The following is a 25,340-nucleotide window of genomic DNA, read 5'->3' on the forward strand; positions in this document are numbered from 1 at the left end:
ATTAAAATAACACACAATCGCATATTCGTCATTAATTAGGTCAAGTTCACTGCAGACAGCGTCGCACGCCGCGACAGCATGTTTACAAACTAAAATACACATTTGGACTTTTTAATTATTTAATAAAAAGTCCCGGCAGTTCTGGAACATTTTTCCAAAAATGCCCGGCATCCAAAGGGTTAATTTGAATTATGCACTAAATATAAATTGTATTTTCCATTGGTATTATGAAATCTTCATTGATTTTACAATATTATTATAAAATCTATAATATAATGACTCAATTATTTTGAGTCGTATATCAAAAACAATGATTCGCCATAAAGCTCACAGCAGGCTTGCTGCTTTTTAATTAAGAAATATAATTACAGGGACATTTGATTTTAAATTATTTTTTTACATTTCTTAAGAGATGAAAATATGTCTCAAACCTGTCATTTCTTTCCATAATACATTTTTATTATTTAAAAAAAAAATGTTGCCAAATGGCAACATAATGTTTTTAAGCCTATATATTACTTTCATTATTAGCTGTATGTATTTAACCTCATAATATTGTAAAAAAATTGTGTTGATATAGCAGTGTCTGTATCATTTTTCTCTGCCTATCAACTGATTTCAGTAGAAAAATTATTATATGTCATATATAGATATAGTCAATCGACTACACTATAAGCCATTGTAAAAATTTTCTTTATTTCACTATATATGTTGCTATATGCCAACATGCAAATATTTTAAATAATACATACTTACATCAAAAATAATTATTCGCAATCAAACTCGCAGATTCATTGCTATTATTGTTAAGAAATATAAAAGCAGTGACGACTGGTTTTAAATTATTTGTTATGGTGTTCTTCAGAGATATAATATGTTCAAGATTCGTAAAGGGTGTCTTGAGTTATATTTATCTTCCCCATACTTCGTACACTTATTATTTTAAAACAAATTAAATATTTTCAAAAAATCAAACAAATCAGTAACAAAAATATGTTGCCAAATCGCTACATTGTGCATATAAAATATGATTGATTTTTAGGCGTTTTCCAAAACAATTGTTTTATCCCTATATCAGTCTCCACATATTTCGGAAGAGTTTTCTTTGACATAAGACTGATTGGAGTAAAAAAAATACAATACTTACTGCATATGTAAATGATTATTAAATTAGATATGTTGTACAGTATGTTAATATGTAATTAATTTACTTTACTATGAGCCTTGTTAAAATGCGCCTTATACTTACTCCACCCCAGCGAAATTTGTATGTTGCCATTTGGCAACATTCTGTATTTTAATGTTAAATCTTGAAAAAAATATAGTACTGCAACAATAGTATTTTTGTTGATAAATTTCGCTATTAAAATACATTTATTATCTAACCATCAAAGATAGTTTTTAAACTAATTTTATGAGTAAGTTTTTTACAAATGTTGTTATGTAAAGCTTATGACTATCAATGACTAAAGAAATCTAGTCATTATATATTTGAACTACATTTTATAACAAAAAATATATGAAAATGAACCAGTTAAGATTAAATATTATTTAGGGTATCTTAAAAAAACGACATATTTTAGCAATAGTAATATATTTCAAATATTAACTAAAACAAAATTTACATAGGTATAGCAATTAATTAGACAATTATATATAAGATTCTACATACATATTTCGCCGTTATGTATTCATTAAAATTAATAATAGCATTAATGCATTTATGAAAAAATTGGGCTTTTGTACATTTTTGCGATAATTGGTGTTACATAGGAATATTCTTTTTTGAGGTAATCATTACGGCAGTGAAAAAACAAACATAGTTCTTTTACAAATATACATCTAATATACATAACTCAAGTACGCGTACCGTCGGTGAGACGAATCAAAAATCCAAACCTCTCACAGGTAAAACAATCTCCGAACGTAGCGTCCGATAGATACGTACAAATATACATATATAAATATACACACCTAAAACCTAATTAGGAAAACCTGTTTTAAATACACATATTATATAATTCTGATTTAGAAATAATACATTATAAACACATTAAAAACCAAAAAACACATAAATTTGCTCGCTAAACATATACGCGTACACAACAAAAATAAAATACTAATGTTTAATTCTTAAATTATTGTGTTTGCATTCGCTATATACTATCAGCTATTCTATGTCCTCACTTTTTTTTATCATGTCCGCTCAACATATTTGGACACTATTGCGACTGCATATCATAAGTGTATAATATATAAATAATTAATTATAAATTATATATTTATACATATGCATGTGTATGTATTGTATATAATAGCTTATTGTCTATGTATATAGGGGAAATATCGCCTTGTAAACTATGATGAAATGAACACATTTTTTATATCGCACTATTTGAGTCATATAGGAAACTTTTTAATTCTATATATATTTATTTATAAGTATATGTGGTGTGTATGTGTGTTTTACAGCCAGAGGTATATTATTATGTTTATATTTTATTTTTTAATAATAAAAAAAATAATTTCACAACCCAACGCTGGTGCCAATGTGTTAACGAAATGTATACTTAAATATATATTTGCAATGCAAAACAATGTTGTAGAGATAAATAATCGTACTCTGATGACACTTTTCGATTTAAGAAAGAAGAGCATAGTGTCGATTCATATCTATAGCGATGTCATTTTGAACACAATGCGGTCTTGTTTATCAATTAAGGGGATATCAAAAAACAGACGGATTTTCAACAGTGCTAAATGAATCTTCACCCGATTGGTACAAATCAAAACGTTCGCGATACAATATATAACACGATAATAAACTTCGTTGTGTTCGATTCAGTAACGTTACTGCACTTAACTAATCACATTGTCTTGTAAAAACTATTCAAATACACGACACGGCGGTAGCTCGCGGAAATAACATTGTATATTTAGCTATCTAGATGGCTACGTGTGTATATTTTGACTATATTTTTTTTATTATATGTACATTGTATACAGCTGGGCCGCATTTTATGCAAGGATGCATCCTTTAAAATCTAAATAATTAATAAGTGTAATTGAGAGGAAGAACTTTTTTTCAATTATTATGTATCATAAATTGCATCGCATATAGTCTCACCTTTATTAAAGCTATACAAATAAATTTTGATTTAATCCAAAATTAAACAGTACTTTTGCGCAAATTTAAAATAATGATTATTGATAAAATCAATGATTAAAATATTAAAAAAAATTGTTGCCAAATGGCTACATTATGCTTTTAACCTAATGTGTTAAATAGTTATTACATATGACTATTTTAAAAACAATTATACTTTTTATAATAACAAAGTTTTATTTCACTTTATGTCTCCAAATGGCAACACGATGCATTTAAGGGTTAATAAGTACACTTATTTTATGATACGGATATTTTGGAAGTAAGCAAAACATTCTTGTTTATTGCCTGAATTTTTAAGTATCCATATAAATACATTTTAGATATTTAATTAATGTTAATAATTAACAGAATACTAAAATTTTATATTAAAAAGATAAAATTGTAATGTCTAGAATCTGTATCAATAATTTAAAAATCAGACAAATTCTACATAGATAATTTGGATGTTATCGTAGTCAGTTTTTATTTCACATATACGTAGAACAAGTCTATAATTAAAATCGTTGATATTTATTCTAGACACCACAATTGTAACTCATCATTTTTTTGTATATAACGGCAAGACTATATCAATGACTTGATGTGAATCAGTTACTTATTCAGTGATCATCGCGAAAATACGGAGCTATATTTATGAGATATTGTTTTAAAACATTATTTTTGGGCTTTTCCCGCATTACACATGTATACATATATATATATATATATATTAAATGTCAATAGAAAAATTACACTATAATTTTTATATAATCGTATATATTAAATATATGTATATGAAGGCTGTATGCAAACCGTACAATCAATTCAAACTCAGTAAACCAATCAAAATGCGATTTTATTAGCTAATCTTCATTCACGGTGGACTGACTGGGATATAATTTAAATTATGTTGCAAATTCAAGTGTCCAATAAATTTAATGTTAATTTTAAACCGCAAACGCATTTTGATACACACATACAATAAAACATCCATTTTTTAAATAAAAGAACATTCAATATAATCAGTTTCAATATTTTAATACTGCTACGTAGCATAGCACATAAATTCACTCAAATACAAGGTTCGACTACAAACTGTTTTCTGTTTTAATTGAGATAATTCAAAACCGACCTCATATTCAAGCTATAAACGTACTCTTATCGTGTAAATTGCATATTTTCAAAGAATCAAAATAACCACTTTACGAATGCCTTACTATATAATTTTAAAATACAATTAATATTTTGTTTAATTGATAAGGAAGGATATATCTTATACTCTATCATTAATCATATATTAATTGGTGACCGATGAACTGCAAAAATATATATATATAGTATATAATATATACGTTATCTCTAAGTCTTATTTTTATGTATGTGATCTTATTTCATTTCATTTATATAATCTAGGCTTACCATAAGACAATTTATTATCCAGTTTTTAACTCTGTCCAAGTCAGAAGTGATTTAGATTTTAAATAAATGAATGTAGAGAAAAATCGAAAATTTCTCACTGCACGTCTTTCTATACAATGGGTTAAGAATGGCAAGTCTACGTATATATGTATCTTAATTTATTACAAATATATATATTTTATGTCTCGGCGATGAAATGTCTCAAGTAAACTGATCCGTTTAACACGTGTCAATAATGAAATGCCCTCAGATAGACAAAAAGTATAAAATTACGACATTCACCAACTACACAGTCTTGTTTGGTTATTTAATTATTTATTCTTTTACAGTGACACATATCAATATATTCATATAAGCGAAAGCCAGAAACAATAAGGATTGCAGCGTCCTCTATCAAAGGCACGTCTTTAGTGTTCACATAATATGAGACTATATTTTTATTAAAAAAATCGTTTTAATACAATATATTTCCTTTTCTGTATACACAATATGGGAGATTTAGATACCAAATATAACATTTATACAATACAATGCGATACATAAAAAAATATATTTTAATTACAAACGAAACTACTATTTCTTTCATTTAATTAATTATATTATATATTTATATAATATACATGATGCCTCGTGCTATTAAACACTGCACTACTTCATCGAGACATTTGTAATGGTTCATATAAATATTTTTTTATTTATATATATATATTGTATTTTTAACGCATGTATTGTGTTCAAATAAAATTTGATATATAGCACCTTTTAAAAAATTTACATCGCGACTTAACGAACAGATGTAAATATGACTCAGATGTGAAATGAATCGATTCAAAACAACGAAGCTGACGAGAGAATCCTTAAAAATCTTAAAATATACATTTTTTGTTCTACACTTTAAACGCTAACATCACTTATTGATACCTAAGTTTATGACAAAGTGTAAAGATACATATTTTATAACAACACAAAAGATCGCTGCCTAAGTAAATATTTATATATTTAAAATCTTGCTTAAAATATATATGTATATATATATGATGAGCCACGAGTTACTTCCCGTTTGAATTTATTAAATCTGTTCATCCCATTTAATATTAATTAATATTATCAGCCAACGCAAAATCTTTTTTACAGCGATTTTTTCGGCGATAGTTACTAACAGCCGCATCATACAAAAATAAAAAGTGCAGTGAATTTAAAATAGTAAAATATTGAGGTATGTTTTTTTTTTGTGAATTATAAATATATATTTTTTAAATGTAAAGATGATAAAATTATTTAGAAAAGTATATCATGACTCAACTATATATATTATAATCTGTAGTAAAATGCAAGCCATCATAAGAAAGAAAAGAATAAGTACAATCAAATTGATTATTACCCTGCATATATTTGCCAACAATATATTTGTATACATCGGAGAATTGAATGTATGCAGAGTGAAACAGCGAGTGCATCCATCATAACCTTACCTTGGCACAAAAATTATTTGGCATAAATTACACACTAGATTATTATGCCTATACATTAAATTGCATACATAAATTTACATGTGTACCATTTTTTTTTTTCATTTTAATAAAATATTTTTCCAACCGATTATAGGAAAGCAATTTTTTTTTATATATCAATTTTCAAAAAACATTTAATATCATATCAATATATACATATTACAGTATGACTTAATATACATGTGTTTATAAATATATTTATGAGTCATAATGACAACTAGATATTTTGTAATTATTTCAGTAATCAACTTTTAATATATGGAATCTCAATGTCTCTCAAAATATTTACTTTACAAACACTTGAGTTGCTAGAAACAATTTTTTTTATGAAATCCACTACCCTGTCATATTAACTTTGAATTTTAAATATTCGGGATTGGTGATAATGGGATTAAAGTATATGATGTATGTATATTTAAAGTACAATATAATATATATATGAATATGTATATACATAAAATGTGTATAATGCATTTTTATTACAAATACCAAATAGTTTATTTTATTACTAAGAAAATTAAACAAATCTGTAAAATACTTCATCTAAACAATTCTAATTCCGTTTAAATTTAATTCACAATTCATAACTCTTAATCATTAAAATTACATTACATCTTAATTTTTTTTTTTTTTTTTTTGTAAATATGTTTTAATTTTTTTATATACGCATTACAACAGCATGTGACAATATATATTGCATTGAAGCAAAAAAATAGTTGCATTTATTAGATTATGCATAATTACAGCAACGAGGAATGGTCTCATCTCTAATCATGAACGGTAAATAAAATTGACTTTATATAGAACATTGTTTTAAAAAGGTTCACTTTAACGTAAATTATGCAGAAATTGTATATTAATTAACATGCAACTTACACTGAATATAGTTAAAATACCATATGATAATCAAATTCTATCACACTTTTGACTAGTTGTCAAAAAATAGTGTCATTTTTAAGAGTACACACTTAACTGATATTTACGCGCAAAATTACTTACAAATAATAGAGCATGAGTTTACAAGATAAGTTACTTTGAATTTGTGATCATGGCAGGCACATCACTGCCGAAAAATCAAATAGTATGTCACAATCGCGATGAAACCCGTTTTTCAAAAAACATATATAAATGTATATATATATATATATATATCATAAATATAAAAAAAATATCTCGCATGCATGTTATTAAAATTTTTGATATATTTACTTTGTGGATTTTTGTCGCATAAACTATCGTAAGCAATGTGGCTAACATCATCAGGAGCTGAATAAAATGAGTATTATTTTTTCATTACAGCATCCTTATTCTTATATATTTATATACGGAGTAATAATTCAAAATTGCGCACCAAATATTGGTTCACAACTGTTTCAATAACTGCAAATCTATGAATGAAAATCATCGGGCATTTTTCTTTCTACAAGATAGAAGAAAGAAACACTCGTTTGCCACATCGCAAATAAAAGCTTATGCCAAAAAATTACCGCAATGAAAATGTATCAAAACTGTAAATAATATATATATCTAAAACGATAAACATATATTAATTAATTATGATAGTCAGGTATGAGAGTCATAATTAAATATTGAATAGATAGATAATTGAATTACTTATTCAAAATAAAGAAAAAAATTAATTTGACGATTTAACTTTTTTGTATTATATAATCATTATATAGACAAAGCTTGATTGTAGTAAAACACATAAAACATTTTGTAAAAGTCATAAGCGTACATTGTTTAAAAAATATATATGACATTGGTTTTTGATTGTAACATACACTATTACGTTTTAAATAATTATAAACAAAATTTCATTACAATAACCAGGGCCCGGATTGTCGGTGCTATCAATGTACATGTAAGTCAGTTTAACTGAGTCGAACAATCCATTAAAATACTTATTAATTTACAATATAAATATCATTATATTTGGTAATATTTTAAGCATAATTAAAAAAATAGTAAGGTATATAGCACAAGTCAATGGAAAAAATTCCGTACATTTTATAATAATAAATGAAGTTGAAAGTATCATCGAATTTTGCTTTTGTAAAAATTGACAGATGTGACAGGATTTGCTACATTTTTTTTATATATATATATAATTGTTTAAAAAAATCTTTATTATGAAAAGGTTTTGGCAACCGAATGGTAAAGATTGGATCATGTATTAAATATACAAACAGAGTTCATGACAAATTTTAATGTTGAAAATAAATCGGATCATTCTAATTGCAATAATAATTACTGTAATTAATATATTAATGGATTGTTCAGTTCAGTTAATGGAACTCGTGAATTTTACACAGACACACACACACACACGCTATCCGTTCCCTAACAATAACTAACATGCAATAATTAAAAAAATGAAATAATTGAAGTAGTCCTTAAAAGGAATCTTTTTAAATTTATGTACAATATCAATAAAAAATACACCCGATGGAATGTGACGGCGTCAAAACAGACCAAAAACCACAATACAAATTTGAACAAAAAAAAACAATATTTGTAATAATAAAGAACATTACAAATTAACACTTAAAATAAAATTATAACAATCTCAGAGACATTATATAATAGTAAAGCTCAAACATTGTTTAAAACACGTATACATAAATAATTAACCTTTTGAGGAACATTAAAATATTGCGTAAAGGGAACCGTCGACAATTACCACAATGATCATCAGATAAAATAAAATCAACACTGTACCGCAGAATGGGATTTACGATAGTAAAATCGTATATATTAAAAAATTCCCTGAATTATTGTGAGATTATTACAGGTATGATGATCTTACATCTTTATATATAATAATTTTAACCTAAAATTATAGTTCAACTTATAACAATGAACACATTTGTAAAATAAACTCACTTAAAAAATTCACTTAAGCGTACATGAATATTTATTATTATTATTATTAATTATAATTGAATTATTTAGCATTAATCATACTTAAATTATTCTCTCAAAAAAATTCATCTTTCTTTTGGTTGATTTCATAACATACATAACATAATTTTCTATTCACCAAAGCATTGTAAATGTAAAAATGTAGTAAACAGTACAGACATTGCAAGGCTTTTTTGTTCTTTTTTTCTTTATTTTCTAATCTCTTTATTTTATATTTATTTATTCACATTATTATTACAATAATATACTTCTATGCTTCAATCGCTATGGAATCGTTCACTATGTATGTATTTAATTACACATATCAAAATAGTTTAGCGGGACTGCTAAAAATTATCTATAATTAAATAAAAAATTTGAATTTTTAAAGCAAGCATTTAATCAACTCTTTTGATCATAGCAAATGGAAGACCCTAATCATAAATTGATGAAATCCTAAAGCATAATGTTTTTGTTTTTATTTTTTAGAGTAGAAAAACTTATTACGACAACCCTAGGATGAATTATACGAGTTATAAATGTTAAAATTATGACTGTTTTATATATTATTTTATATATATGTGTGTATATATACAAGGCAATAATTATTATTATAAGTCAGCGTAGCGAAGCCGACTTAATTCTTACTCTTAGCTGATAGATTTTTAGAGTTTTTCAGTTCCTCACTCTTGATGAAGTCGATCTGGGCGTACGAAAACGATGGTATGTTGGAGACGGGCGTCGGCGGCGGACGCGGGCTGCGCTCCAAATTATTGTCCAGTTCCAGACTCACGTAGTTTAGGCCGCGGCTCGCGTTCTCTTTTTCGCCCGTCACCGAAGCAGGCCGAGAATTAGTCGGGGTACTGCTGATTTCGCTGCTCACCGACGAAGGGCGAGATCGATTCAAATTTCCCCCGGACACTTCACCCAACGACGTGACGCTGGGCGGTCGACTATCAGTAGCGTTGTTTTTCTTGCTTTTATTATTATTCACTGAACCTGGTCTCGAAACGGACTGTTTTCCTTGAATCTGACCGTTCTGATTCGACGACATCTCGTATCCGTCAGATTTAATATTTTTATTATCATTCATATTTCCTGTCAACTGCCTGTTCAAGACAGATTCGACCGGCTTTGGAGAGCCAGACTTGGTCAATCTCGGTTCATTGAGTTCGCTGCATGGTATAGGCTTGAAATTTGCAGTCGTCGGTTGCACTTGTCCCGTGACCGTAACAAGTATCGGTATTCGAACATTTTGCATCTGGTTAATATTGGATATATTAACACTGGATTTCGTCAAAGGATTGGACATTACGATGCTCTTATTAGCTAGAGGATTCGATGAAAGTATCGCTTGATTCTCTTTGGTATCGTTTGAATTCTGTTCGTTCGATTTAAAGCGCAAATTGGAGATTACAGGAAACATGTCAATGTAAGCTGCCGACGGTCCCGCAATCGTTTCTGCTGATTTCGAATATGTTATTAATTCTTCTACGGACATCTGACGCTTAATCCGTAAATCTTTTCGATTAACAGTAGCGTTCGGGTTCAAACTTATATAATCAGTGAAATCTGAAGCAGCTTTTGAATCAAATATCTTAGTAGCGTTATTGATCAATTGCTTCATGTCTTTATCGACGCCCATTTTGTTTATTCCTGTCTCGTTCATCTCCGTCACTGTCGTTAATTTAGCTGGATTATAATCAAACAACGGATCGTTTGTCGGATATTGATTCGAATTGTCGTTACACGGCACTATGGGTTCGGAAAAGGCGGAAGACGACAGCTTAAGAGTTCCTTCGGAAGCGTCTATTGAACATTTTCTATCTTGAGAATCTTCGGGTTTTTTCAAAGATTTCGGAATTATTTCAAAATTTCGATATTCAATAGGTGAACTGTAGATTTTATCCATTAAATATTTTGGATTGTGACTAATTTCACGTCTGATTTGGTTTTTTAGTGGGCGTTTATTATTGTTGCTTGAAAACGGACTAGGAATTATCGACGAACTAGGCGATACACCTGGAGACGTTTTTGGCGAAAGTCTACTAGCTACCTTTTCGCTGCTTTCTTCATCCCGTTTCGCATTAAAAGGTTTTAGTACGGGACTAATGCTGGACGAAGCGGCTTGATTCGTTCCTTTGGTATCTTTCTTGTTCGAATTAATCGCAATAGGCAATGATGAAATACGATTATAATTAAGCTTTGAATTGTTCAATTTTACATTGCTTTGAAACATTTCCATATAGCCTTCAGGAGTACTCGGCGACGATTGCTGATTGTTCGTGTACGATTTTGTCAACGAAGTCTTCCTTGCTACGGTGGTAATGGTTTTCGGAGTTGAATTTCCACTGGACGGTTCGGCAGGTTTCATTTCAACGTAATCCGATTTAGCAACATTGACAGGCGACATGTCCATGTATCCCTCCGATACGTTTCTATTTGACTTCGGCGTGGTCGACATACATAACGAAGACTGAACAGACGTACTGTGATGAAGTGAATCTGAACTTTTTTTGTTAGATCTCGACGTATCTCGATTCGTAAAATCCATCTCCATGAGATCGTCCTGTTCCGCTGAACTATGACTTGAATTGTAAACGTATCTGGATGGAGTATTCATGTGCGAAATTCCAGGTAGTAATGGCGCACTTGAAGATTTAGTTCCCGAATGGGGGGGACCACCAGTAATATGTTGAAGATGATGATGCGGAGGAGTGCCATGGTGAAGTATTCTATTATCCTTATGTTTATAATGACTGCCGACAGAAAATGCTCTCGTTCTAGAAGAATCGACACCGAAACCGCTGTGAACGATCTCTGGTCGGTTTATAATTTTTTTCAAATGATCGGGACGCGAACCGACACTGTAAGCTCTCGCAGGTCTGCTTTCATCACTTTCTTCCGTAGACGGGAAATACGATGACACCTTTTGCAGGTGAAATTCGGAAAACCGAATATCGGTGGACGGTGTTCCGCTAGTAACAGAAGAGATTGATTCTGCGGGAGACATGGCCGTAGTGGCTGTAGTTTTGACCGGTTCCATATCGACGTAGCCGTCGTCAGGCTTTTGCGACAAAGGGGGATGCGATGCGCTATACACGCTTGAAACGTTAATATTAGACTTTGTCAGCGGATGACTTTCTTCAGCAATTGATGAAGTTCTCGAATGGCATGCTGAACTAGCACCAGGACTAAAACACAAATAAGCAATAATTTATATTCAAACAATTACATATAATGTTATTTAAAATTTATATTACATTTTAATAGGCTCGACGCTCGCAGGAGACATTGGAATATATTCACTCATGTCTTTCGGCGACGATGTCACAATAGGTATGGGACTACTGCCGTCGACTGAATCGACGCTGGATATTTGCTTTGCAATACCAAAAATAGAAGGAATGCCGACGACCTTAGTTTGCCACACGGCTTCGTCGATAACTTCTTCGGGTATTGTCCTTTCGTCAGGTGTGAGACAGTTTAAAAATCTATTGGTTAAATGTGACATGTCTTCGGAGAAATTGTATTGATGCATAAAATTGTCTGTTTCGTCAATAGATATACTAGATCCTGCACTATCTGTCGAGCAGGCACCTGATAAACATAAAATATCGATTGAATTGATTACTCTTGAGCGCGGATAACGATGAATCATACCTGAATTTGGACTCAAAGGACTGCTCGCCACAATCGGCGACGATTGACCGACTCCGTGCACAAACATGCTGTGAGGTCTTAGACCGATCGCGATTCGAGACTGTCCAGTAGTGACAAAATTTTGTCGCGGCATTACCACTGATACATTGGCCCTCGACGGAAGACTGTCACATCTTTCACGAACGCCGACAACATTACCGATAGAACCAGCTATACAAAAATAAACCATGTTTAATAAAATTTATGTCAAATTAAATAACGCTAAGGGTATTAGTATTAAATTAAATTGAATTTATATTAGAAGAGGTAAAAAAAATACTTCAATGAATACTTTGACTTTCCATAGCCTATTTTTTAAAACCATTTCAATAACTATTTTGAGAATCTCTATCAAAAATACGCATATTAATTCATTTAACAATTGATATGATTTAGAATCATAAATATATTAAAAGCATGATTATGATTATGACAGTAATGATGGAAAATCAAATCTAATCCAATTCTAAAATGCATCATTCATACAATACATGGCATAAAGATATTATATGTATGTATACCAATGTTCTTGTAAATATCTACATTATTTAATAGTTAAATAGCAATAAAAAACGAAGCAAAAACCATTTTATTACACATGCACATATTCAAAACATTCGTCTTATAGAACAAATAAGATATGCCAGCCCGACAAAGCAAATAAATCAACTTACTGCATAACATTATGTCGTAATATAAATATGCGCTATAATAAAATATAAACATGACATTAACTAGTTAAGCGTAAAAAACAACAACTACAGAATCACATAAACATGCCTCAATAAATATTTCTTCTGCAATGATAAATAAATTAACTCATAGTAAAGCAAAGCCCATTAATAACAATAATAATTTAAATGTCATTACTTAATTTTATATTTCGTCAAATTAAAGATGCAATCGTTAAAATGAGATAGTAAAATGATTACAATATACAATAATAACAATAACTAATTGAAAAATAAATACTATTAAGTTTTTGAAATGTCATTAACAGAGGTGATCAGATTTTGAAAATATCAAGACTAAAAATAAAAAGGCCATCTCAGAAATTTTGTTCAAAGGACAAAGGATAAATTGTTGTGGGATCTAAAAAAAAGGTCATCATGGAAAATTTTGTTCAAAACCCATCTCGGAATTTTTGTTTGAGGACAAATTGTTGCAAGAGCTAATAAAAAAGGTCGTTTTGAAAATTTATATTCAAGGACGTTCAAAGTAGGATGATACAATTCGAATCGGCAGCACTGAAAATCAGACAGCTGTCAATAATCACCCATGCTCAAAGTATTAAATGTTAATTTGCATCAATTTACGAAATGGATCGCTTAACCATCGCTCAATGCGTTAAAATTGTTCAATACAGAAATAACAATGCTGCACGAACTGTGTATCGAAATATAAAGGAAGATCGTGGTCAACTGCATCTTCCTACTGAGCGAACAATTCGCAACGTAACGAAAAATTTTGAAGAGACTGGAATTGTTGGAGATAGCAACTTTTGAGCTTTTCGCATCTGCATTTTATATCTGGACTCGCATCTACACCTGTATAAAATTCAGATAACACAAGAACTGAAGCTCAGAGAAGCAGATTGGTTGTTAGAGCAGCAGGAAGTTGATGCTGATTTAAAAAAAAATGTTCAGATGAGGCACATCTCCACTTTTCTTAGTATGTTAATAAGCAAAATTGCCGCATATGGGGCGAAGAAGATCCTCTTGTGATTCATATGAGACCATTACATGCCCAAAAAGTGACTGTTTGGTGTGCATTGTGGTCAGTCGGCGTCATTGGGTCTTACTTTTTTAAAATGATGAAGGTCAGACTATAACGATCAATGGTGAGCACTATAGGTACGAAATCGAATATGTTGATGTGGAAGATATGTGGTTTCAACTTGCCACACGTCAGGTACAACGTTAGATATTTTGCGTGATTTGGTGACGTCAACTGGCCGCCAAGATCATGCAATTAAACGCTGTTGGATTTTTGTGGGGTTACACTAGGAGTCGTTTCTACGCCAACAAACCCAGCACCAAAAAACCAACATCAAAAATATCGCCCGAAATATACGAAAAAGTCAACGAAAGATCGGCTGCTGCAAAAGGTCCAGAGGCGGCCATTTAATTGATATTATTTTTCATAATTAATGAAATACATCAATGTTTGATAAATAAAAGAAATTTGAACATTAATTTAATTTGTTTTTTTAAAAAAAAAATGGAAATAGATGTTAGATCACCTTTATTATTTCACAAACAGGATATTTTAATTTAAAATAAATAATATTTTAGCCAGTTTTATATTATGCAGTTGAATGACTTATTGTACTATTAAATCATTAAAACCAGTAAAATAATATATTTTTAACATTATCTATTGTAAAGTGGAAAAGAACAATAGACTGGAAATATAATTAATATGTGTTTGAAAACATAATTAATCGTAAAATGATAGTTCGTTGCTATATTAGATAATAGTAAATATATAAAATCATAATTTAATAATCCTTTCACGCTCAATACATTTTTGATTTTTCTTTGTAATTTATTATAACAAGAGCTGTTGTATTTTATCAGTTAATCTTTAATTAGGCCGAGCGTAATTCTTCTAAATTCTTTAACTTATAATAATAAACTACAACACATCGAAGAGATATTTTTCACAAAAACTCTATTTTACTGGAAGAAATTACAACAGTATATTTTGCCGCAAAGAATATTTTTAATAATATAAGTATGAAATGTATATATGTATTCTGGAAAGGTAGGTTGTTAAATCACATTTGGAATTCCCTTCAAATTATTTTAAAATGAAAAAAGTATTGTTCAAAACTATGTGTTTTAACCCGTCTGTGATGAGTCAAAAGATTGAGTAAAAAAAAGCTTAATAAATAAAATAATATATAATTTATTAAAAGCGGATGTTTAACTTTCGTCACTTTCATTTAGTTATATTTTTCAAATTTAACCCTTTGCTTGCCGAACCTTTTAGAATTACTATCTAAATATTGATGTATTAAATAATAATAAGATTATGTTCATAAAAAAATATATTAACCCCTGAAGCATAAAAACCATACAACCAATTAAAAATGTATTTAATTCTTTCTTCAATGATGACAACGGATCTGGCAATTCTTGCCAAAGTAGCGAAAGCGGATATATCGAATTTCGGCAACCAATGGGTTAAAGCTTTAAGTCAATTTTCTTCAAACAGAAATTTGCTAAATACCATACGGTTTAACATATTCTCGTCGATATTTAAGCACTCGTCATAAAATAATTGGTTAAAACTAAAACTACTTTGCACTTATCAATATTAGCTATAAAATATTAGTGAATATTATTCAAGATTGGGTTAAATTTTAGATTGTAGTATACGTATTAGTAATACATAAAGTAGCTGTCGTTAAAAATAACAAGTTGCAATATTAGGATTGCATGCTTTTTAAATGTATAGTATAAAAAAAAGTATGTACATTCAACCGAGCACGTAGGTGCGAGGCCATCGTTTGTGATTGCATCAAGATACGTACAACAGTTATACGACGGTAACCATTTGACGACCCGGCAGCCGGTGCTCGCGCGCCGTCCCCACAACGTCTGACATTTTTGCGAGGTTTTACACTGCGACGGCGGATAGTGCACCGCGTCAGTGTGCTGCACTTTTGATCTCACCCTTTCCAACGACAGGTTGATCGACGTCCTCTTTTCGATCATGCTTCGCAACTCGTTGGAAACACTCAGATTTTTCTCCTCCCCGGTGAGGGGGAGGGACCTCGTACGTTCGTGCGCCACTTTCAAAACATGACAATCCTCGATTGGAGGCTTATAAGCATCATGAAGTCCTGATGGTGATAAAAAACGATTTTGTTGACACATGGAAATATTAGTATATTATTAATAATGAAATATATTTTTCGTTTTGCTGTTTTATATACCTCCTTCGATGGTGAAAAAATGTAAGATACATGCACTCGTGTAACGAATGGCAGCGGCGTGTTAGTGATGATTGATATGGAATAATATATTGCTTAAATGAATTTGTATTTATAAAGTGGTTATAGCAACATCAGAGGTTCTCGTAAGTATGATTTTTCTTAGGGTTACCAAAAACAAGTTTATTTTTTTTACCAAGCTTTGTCTTTTTGTAAAAATGGTTTTTACTTATTTCGGAATATATCTCATGCTTACAACAATTAATAAAAGAACACATTTGCAACAGTGATTTTTGCGCAATTGTATGTTATTCGAGTTCCACCAAAAACATTCGGCCACCACAGCAACTAGAAGCATGTGTAGTGTGTGATAACGCATTGCTTGTTAGCCAATGCCAAGAATGGTTTAAACAATTAAAATCTGTAGATTTCTGTGTTGAAGACAAATCTCAAACTAGCTTTAAGGCTAAATCCAGAGATATCAATTCATAAAATGGCCAACAATGGTCGATCTAAAAATCTGAATTGGTATTACACGGATTAAGGGATGATACCAAACACACGCGCATACTAATTTGTGACACTTTAGCTGCATAAATAATGAATAAAACTTTTTTGCATCATGTGGTAACTGAGGACGAAAACTAGATACTGTATAACACCAAGTACAATTGCTATCGAAGAAGCAGGTAGCAAAAATAACCCCAAAACAAAGCAAAAAAAAGATCATATTGTCTGTTTGGTGGGACATTAACAGATTATTATGCGTCTATTTATAAAAATGTTTTTTTTTGTTATATTATATTGAACATTAATTTAAAAAAATACTATCTACCTTTAAAAATCTGAACCATTCAACTCAGCTGAACTCAACTAAAATAGAAGATTAGAATTGTATTAAGGTATTTAGCTTAACCACTTCCCAATCACAGTACATTTTTAAAAATAGCTCGAAAAACATATTGCACGGACCCACCCTTTCTTATGCAGCGGTATAAGAATATGCAGCCTAAATTTAATTTTTAACAAAAAAAAAAGGCTATGATAATTTTCTCGAGAAATTTGCTGATTATAACATACTTGTAATGATAGTTGCAAAAGCAGGATTTTTTTCTATAGATCCATCTTTTAAATTACTTGAATAAATATTTGGTCACTAATAATGATATTGCTATAACCATATTTATTATGATATGAGTCAATAAATTTCAATTGCCAATTTATCAATGATCATAAACCCTGTGCTTTTATATTTATTATTAAATATTGCTCATTGTTTCAGAAAATGGTACACTGAAGTTGTCCACATGCTACCATTCATGTTTATTTTTTTAATAATGTAAACAAAATAACGTCTCATAAAAGCAACAAAAAAAAGCATTATGTACAGAAAAAGCCTCGTTGCACTGCAGTATACATGATTGTTTTAAAAATAATGTCAGTATAGTAGGGGTTAGCATACCAGCGACATCGTTATCGTTATTAGTGCCCTCTGCTTTTGCATCGGTCTGCTCTTTCAGAGGCGCATCCACTTCTCGAGTGATGCAATAGGCAGCCGACGCTGTTACGCACGGGCTAATACAAAAACCGACACAACTACGTCCGTCGCAGAATGTGTTCTCTGCAAAGACACCCAAGACGTTTGGCAAATTCTCATTACGTTTACTTCCCAAACTCGTTTCTTTATACGATTACACACAAATAACAATTTCATCCGTACGTTATGACGACGCATACCATGCACATCGTATCGTGGCATGTTATAGTTTGATTTGAAAAATAATTGAAAATCTATCCTATATATTTAAATAAATCTACATAGATGTGCATGTAAACAAATTATGCATTATAAGTGAAATTAGACTAAAATTACTGTGATGACATGCAATACTGAAAATTTTTGACTTATTGAGTTTTAAAACCATACTATCGTAATACAAATATTTCCATGACACATATCGATTGTAGAAAAAAAAAACTCAGGGATCAACTTCTTTATGAATAATATTTACCAAAAATTGCAGTAAACAACTCAATTATAAAATTGTTTTGAAAGATGTTTTCTAAAGTGCACAGAAGTACTATCGCCCTTATAACTCAATTAATCAAGAACTCTCAGTAGGGCATGAAAATAATATATAATTAAACAAACATTCACATAACGCTTAATCAGTGACTTGTGATTTGATATGTGAAAAATAAAACAATTATCTACTCATGGGTTACATCTACTGATAAATAACAAGCAATATTTACATAATATAATGTTCATCACACTTAATAACAATAACTCTTTTAACAAGTATTTACATTATGGTGTAGTTTGAATAGAAAAAAACACTGCGTGAAAGTCTTCTATGATACTACTAATGATAATTATATAGATTAGTAAATAAATCTTACCGCTCGACGGTGATAGGCCGTGCGATTTGGAGCCTGCGTGCGTCTGTCGCCTTTTCAAAACCGATATGGGTTTCGAAGCTTCGTTGGCCGAAGACGATCGGTTTCTGCTCTTGGGTGCTAGCTCGTCTTTTATAACCAATCTAGATGACATTGCGCTACAGAATAAAAACATAAAATTGCATTATTTTAACACATTTCTGCTATTATTTTTATCTAGATTCCGATCTTTAAATGATAGTAGAATTGAACATTTTGCAGTGTTGTTTTCAGCGACAATGAGAGTTGAAACATTTTATTATTACTTAATATTTTTGAGGAGTAGAATTTTTATGGTAAAATTATACTGGTACAATAACCAACTGACACATTTAATGTGCAAACTCACATGGAACTCCATTAAAAAATCTAATATTTTACAACATTTTTACCTGATTCTTGCGGCCAATGCTGGACTGAATTTTTTTTAATTCAAATTTTCAATGAAATTTTGAGATGTTTTAAATATATCACTGCACCGAACTATGCTATCATTAAAACACATTACAGGCCGCTGACACATTTATACGTCAGTTGTAATAATAAAGTAAACCCTTTCGCCATGAATAGCATCTATATACGCCGTCAAGAAAATCAGCCATGCAAGCATTTTTTGATGTTTTCAAATAAAATGTTTTACAATAAAACATTGACATGTTACCTAAACTTACATAATTTTGTAATTATATTGTCGTTGCATTTTAAATAACAAATTAACAATATTTTTATTATCGGGTCAGAATTTTAATACATTAGAGGTCAGAATTTATAGGATTCAGAATATATATTAACCACTTCACTCATTCATGCATCGATGCGTGAAAAATGTAATTGGCGTTAGATTAGGGCTGCCATAATTCCTGGTACACCGGGATATGTTCCGGTTTTGAGGTTTGTGTCCCGGTGTCCCTGTCCAAGAATCATTTGTCCCGGTCGATTTAAAATTTACACATAAAAAAAATATTTTCCGATAATATTGTACATACATAATCTATATACATATATGTATATATATTTACATATACAAAAGATTCGAGGTCAAATTTGAATATATTTTTTTAAACATGTAAGTCAATATTAACGAAATGTTCCCGAGTAAGTGTAGTGACACACGACCGTCAAAATACTGTCGGATGTTTTCATAGAAATATTCACAAACAAAATAAATTTCCGCCACTTTGTGATTTAAAATTGTCTTCAAAATTTTTTTCTTTAAATTTTTTAAAAGATTGTGCAATTTTTTATAATAAAGGTATGATTGTCAATAAAAGATTTTTGAGGGGGAGGTGTCCCGATCGGTAGACCGACAATTATGGCAGCCCTACGTTAGATGCATTCACACACAGGTGTATGAGAACTCTATTAAAAAAAAAATTATATCATTCTTATATGACAACACAATAAATCGCAATAAAAAGGTGCTAATTTTTAACCATTTTTTTTTTAAATAAACCAGAGTATGAAGTGTTTAAAGGTCAGAATATAAGCGGCCAGAATAAATATTAGACGGTCGGAATTTATATTAAATTGTTAAAATTTAAATTGGACTGCTCAGAATTTATATTAAATGTTAAGAATTATTTTGACAGACGATCAGAATTTTTTTTTTCAGTTGACAAGTGTTATCGTATAGTATTGTTATTGCTGTAACACTGAAGATTGGTACAACTGGTCGATCTATTATTCGCATGTCGGAAGTTCATTATCTTTATCATTATCAAGGTGTTTTAGGGCCAACTTAGTTGTTTGGGTTCACAACATTGTCAGATGTCAGCACAACAAGCCAAGCGTGCTCTCGCCCTTCGCTCTGAATATATTCGCATCCTACGTACAATTAAATAAATTCTTTGGAGATTCGTTGAGTTATTCGGGGGGTATTCAATGTTCTGACCAACGCTCGCTCACACCTAACTTGTCTAACAGTGTTGGTGCGAGCAAGATATTTGAAGATATTTCTAAAATAAATAATTTATTGCCCATTTCTATTTATGAATGTTATAATATTTTTTTTAATTTACATGATTATTTCAAATTTTAATTTTGATTGTCATATATTTTTATTCTGACCATATGCTATTTTTATTCTAACCATTTGATATTTATTCAGACCCTGAATAATAAAATTCTGACCGAAATTTGATTTTTATTCTGACCAAAAGTTGATTTAAATTTTGATCATTTATATTGCCAAACATATATATAATAACTAATTATAAAACAAGCCTATGTTTAATTATGATTTAGAGAGCCGCCACAGAGAGATGTTAAATCCATAACAAACACTGCTGCAATAAACACGTTATAATTAATCCACAATCCTTGTATTTTTATCGATTGTATGAACCTTTCTATCTTTGTCTTACGTCGGTTTAACAGTGGAACAACCTAAGTAAGTTTTTAGATTTTTGTTAAGATGTACGTATGGTGGTAATATGTACATACTTTAAAATCATCGCATGCATGCTCTGAGCAATGTTTGGATCCTCGGTGTGCATCCAGAGCTCGCCCGAGCCGGTGGGAGCCGAACGGCCCACTTCCATGTAGAAAAAGCACTCCGAGTCGCCGCATCTGAAAGCGAGGTTCATAAAGTTACAAACCTTAGGCGGGGCGAGTTAACGGATGATCCGATTCGCACCGAACAATAACGTAAATATGATACCTTCGGATGCATTTCAACGAAAACTCAATGGTGTCGGTGACTTGGGCGGCGTTCTGATGTCGGTGTTCTTGAGACGTGTTATTCGATTTTATCTTCACCAGGGAAATCTTCTTGTCAGTCAAGCATAGATTGTACAGTCCGATTATGTTGTGCGATGCTCCGAGGCCTTTCTTCTGCATGTTGACTTGCCAGACGTGTTCTGCAGAATTGAGAACATTTCACCCAATTAAATAACCATAATAATCAGCACTGTTACGAGCATATAATATGACAGAAATAGCATAAATCTACAAGACGATTGTATCACATTTTTTTTCAATTCATAAAAGTTACGAGTATATGTCGAACATTCGGTGCAAATTGTAAAAAACGTTCTGCCATACAAGACAGGGATTTAATCGCGCTCTCCATATAATTCTATGATAAATCGATGACAGCAGCGCAGTGGCGAGAATTGGAAACACCTAAAATTGTTTGAAAAATATTTAATTTTAATATATCTCTAAATATTTTTGAGCAAACCTCAAGAGATGTCGTTAGATAAAGGTTTTAATATTCTGTTCAAGCAATTTTCAACCTTAAAATATATGAAACAACTGTGATATACGGTTCAAAAGTTGATGACGGCTAGAAACGACATCAGCGCCTTGTTTGCCAAGACATCCGGAGACGATAACGGGTTCTCTTGGGAATAGTAATTTTCAATTAATAAGTAGTTTAATTATATTAGCTAGTTCTTGAGCTGTTATAGGGATAACAGCGCAATTACTTCGTTTTACTTTAGAAAATTGGAACATTATAACTGTTCTGATTAATTTTGGCTATGTCCACTACAAATCTATTTATGGCCAAGAGACGCTTCGATCAATCCTAGCAGCAGGTCTGCTAGGACCAACTTTGGAAAAAATTATTGCAAGAATATATTTATAAAAAAAATAAACTTCGACATCAAATAAGGAATCTGAACTAAGCTACAGTTGTTTGAGATGTATGTACTGATGTATTTTAGGTATAAGTTCCTTCAGCCCTTTTTATACATACATACAAGAAATAAAAGGAGCGGAACATTGTCTTCAAAAGCATTCACTTTCTAAGTAGTACTTTCACAGTAAACATTATTATTCAAAGGGACAGACAGATTGTAGTTTTTTGATGCGGCTCAGTTTGTGTTAAAATTTGTTTGCAAATTATTGTTGACTATTGCTTTTTGAACGTTTAAAAAATATTAGTAGCAGTAAATTTAGGTATTCGATCTGAAACTTCAGAACGAATACCTAAGGAATTTATTTACATCCGATGTATAAATGTTGCAGTGAATGTGTGTTTTTGGTAAAGATATATTTTCATTAATAAATTCCAAATATATTTTCACCAGTAAATATATATTTCTACTAGCAAAAATATATTTGAACTGATGGGCGCTAATATGCTACTATAAAATGTCTAAAACTCAATTTGACATTTGCTGTTTAAACCCAAAATTAGCCTAATGAAAGTTCTAAAACTAATTATAATATTAGAAGTTTTATTAGGTCAAGTTCAAAATATAAACTAAGCCAACTCATCTCTCAGGGGAAAATAAGCAGAAGAATAAGTACAGCTACAGACAATGGTCCATAGTACATCTGCATTTCGATATTACACTGTTTTAAAAATATGAACAGGAGAGCGCAAAAACAATTATCAGTTCTCAGAAGGTAAAAATTCACTTCAAAAGCAAAGAAATCGTGACGAGAAGGGATAATTGTTTTTTATTGTTATAAAATGTGTTAATATAAACGCTTGATAATCGAGTGTTTTCTTGCTTTTGACCTGAACTGTAAGTTCACTATATGGCAACACAAAGAACAGCAAAGAAATCACGATTAATTATCGGGTAAATATTATGAGTAGATATTTTTAATAATTTATAATGCCTAATTAAATTATTATTTCAATATAAATTATTATTTCAGAAAATATGTTGCAAAGGTGGATAATTTTTAAGAAGTTATATTACGATGTTAAAAAACATATAAAATGGCATTTTTGAATCATTGTTTTCCCAGGGCCCGGGTTCGCTCTCGACGACCCTGCTCAAATTACAAGGCTCAAAGTTTCATGGCACCGGTCAAAGGGTTAAATGTTTTCAGCAGATAAGACATCCTTGTCGCACGTCATGAAGAAGAAAGGGAAGTTAAATAATAACCAATGATGAAAAAATACTTTGTCGAATGATTTTTGACCTGGATTTAAGAATCGAGTAGTGAATAGTGAGTAGTGAGTAGTGAGTAGTAACTAGGAATTAGGAAGTAGTCAAGTAGTTACGAGTCAGGTAGGTGAGGTCGTCCTTGGACTCTCCGTGCAAGTGGAGCAGCAGGGCCTTGAGCCACTCGGTCAGCTGCTCCTCGGTGTCCATGACGAGGCAGAGGCTCTCGTCGCTGCTGTAGAGAGCGATCACGTGTCTGTGTTTGGTGTCGAGGCGCTGCGCGATGTTGAAGCAGGCCTTGAGCTGCATGTGTCGCTTGGGCCTACCGCCCGAGCGCCACTTCTTCTCCGAGTCGTAGTACTCCAGGCGTGCCGAACACTCGACGCAATTGGGCCGCAGCACGAAGAACTTCTTCTTCATAGTCTTCAGCTTGCGCAGGTAGCCGGAGAGCACACAGCGCTCCTCCCCCGCGCCCCCGCTCTCCTGCGCCTCCGCCATGCCGCCGGCGAGCGCCTAGCGCCCCCGCAGGGCTCCGCAGCCCCGACCCGCTTCGACGCAAATAGTAAACATGCTACCGAAATAAATCGTCAACTATCAGGAGCGGCCTTAACGCTGTGGATCGCGGCCAGGTCCCGCCGCCTATACCACGTTTCTCCCCCCGCCCCCGCCGAATAAATATGCACCAAAATTACGATCCTTTTTATTCGACTATAAACGCATATTAAACGACATATTTGCAATTATAACATAACAAACGTTGCGAACGCTTCGAGCGCGCGAAAAAGCGACAGACGCGCATGCGCGACCGCGAGGCAGGGCTGTCTGCGTGTACTCGCGTTCGAAAACTTTCACTCTTTATTACCTCTAATCGTAATTTAAAAATAAACATATATATATAAATATATAAATAATATACTAAGGTTATTATAATCGATAATAGATATGTTGTCTGATGCTTAGACTATTTCATTTCTATATTGCAATAAAATAAATATATTTTAATAAACTTAATTTATTCTGTAAGATAACATATAAACGATTTTTAATCTCAAACTTTTCAGCAGGTTTTTTGCCAGGCGGATGATAACGGGTGGTAAATATATACAGAAAGCCGCTGGAATCTTATTTTACTAAAAGCTTACATGTTATTCAAATATATATGAATGACCGGTGAATGAGGTAACACCGACCGTTTCTTCCCGCCGAGGCCCACCAAAAGTATGCTTTACCGCCAACTTATGGCCATAATAAAAATAAATACATAAATAAGCCCCCACAGCTAAAATGTAATCCTTAATTATCAATTTATAAAAAAAGAAAAGAAATTAATAATAATTAAAATATTTATTAGAATAACTGTCTGCAACGAATCCTTTTCCGAAGATTTATCTTACATAAATGCACAAACAATTCGTTTTATGGAACAAAGT

General features: G+C 31.4%; 1 protein-coding gene across 8 annotated transcripts; it reads right to left on the reverse strand.

Moving 5' to 3' along the window:
* Nucleotides 1-9,234: 9,234 nt before the first annotated feature.
* On the reverse strand, nucleotides 9,235-24,531 carry chico (insulin receptor substrate 1 chico). 8 transcript variants are annotated; one of them, XM_088189088.1, is made up of 9 exons: nucleotides 24,030-24,531; nucleotides 21,723-21,921; nucleotides 21,506-21,631; nucleotides 19,028-19,182; nucleotides 18,087-18,245; nucleotides 16,223-16,534; nucleotides 12,646-12,855; nucleotides 12,246-12,582; nucleotides 9,235-12,176 (listed from the first exon to the last, which is right to left on the reverse strand). In XM_088189088.1, the coding sequence occupies exons 1-9, from the start codon at nucleotides 24,406-24,408 to the stop codon at nucleotides 9,620-9,622; spliced, it is 4,434 nt and encodes a 1,477-aa protein (XP_088045214.1). In that variant the 5' UTR covers nucleotides 24,409-24,531; the 3' UTR covers nucleotides 9,235-9,619. The 8 variants fall into 8 exon arrangements, with proteins under 8 accessions (XP_088045214.1, XP_088045213.1, XP_088045217.1 ...); XM_088189087.1 differs by having other exon boundaries at nucleotides 16,166-16,534; XM_088189091.1 differs by lacking the exon at nucleotides 18,087-18,245.
* Between the last annotated feature and the right edge of the window lie 809 nt (nucleotides 24,532-25,340).

Source organism: Plectrocnemia conspersa, unplaced genomic scaffold, assembly GCF_051122295.1.
Source record: "Plectrocnemia conspersa isolate PC_06_02 unplaced genomic scaffold, ASM5112229v1 ptg000008l, whole genome shotgun sequence".
In the NCBI taxonomy this organism is placed as follows: Eukaryota; Metazoa; Arthropoda; class Insecta; order Trichoptera; family Polycentropodidae; genus Plectrocnemia; species Plectrocnemia conspersa.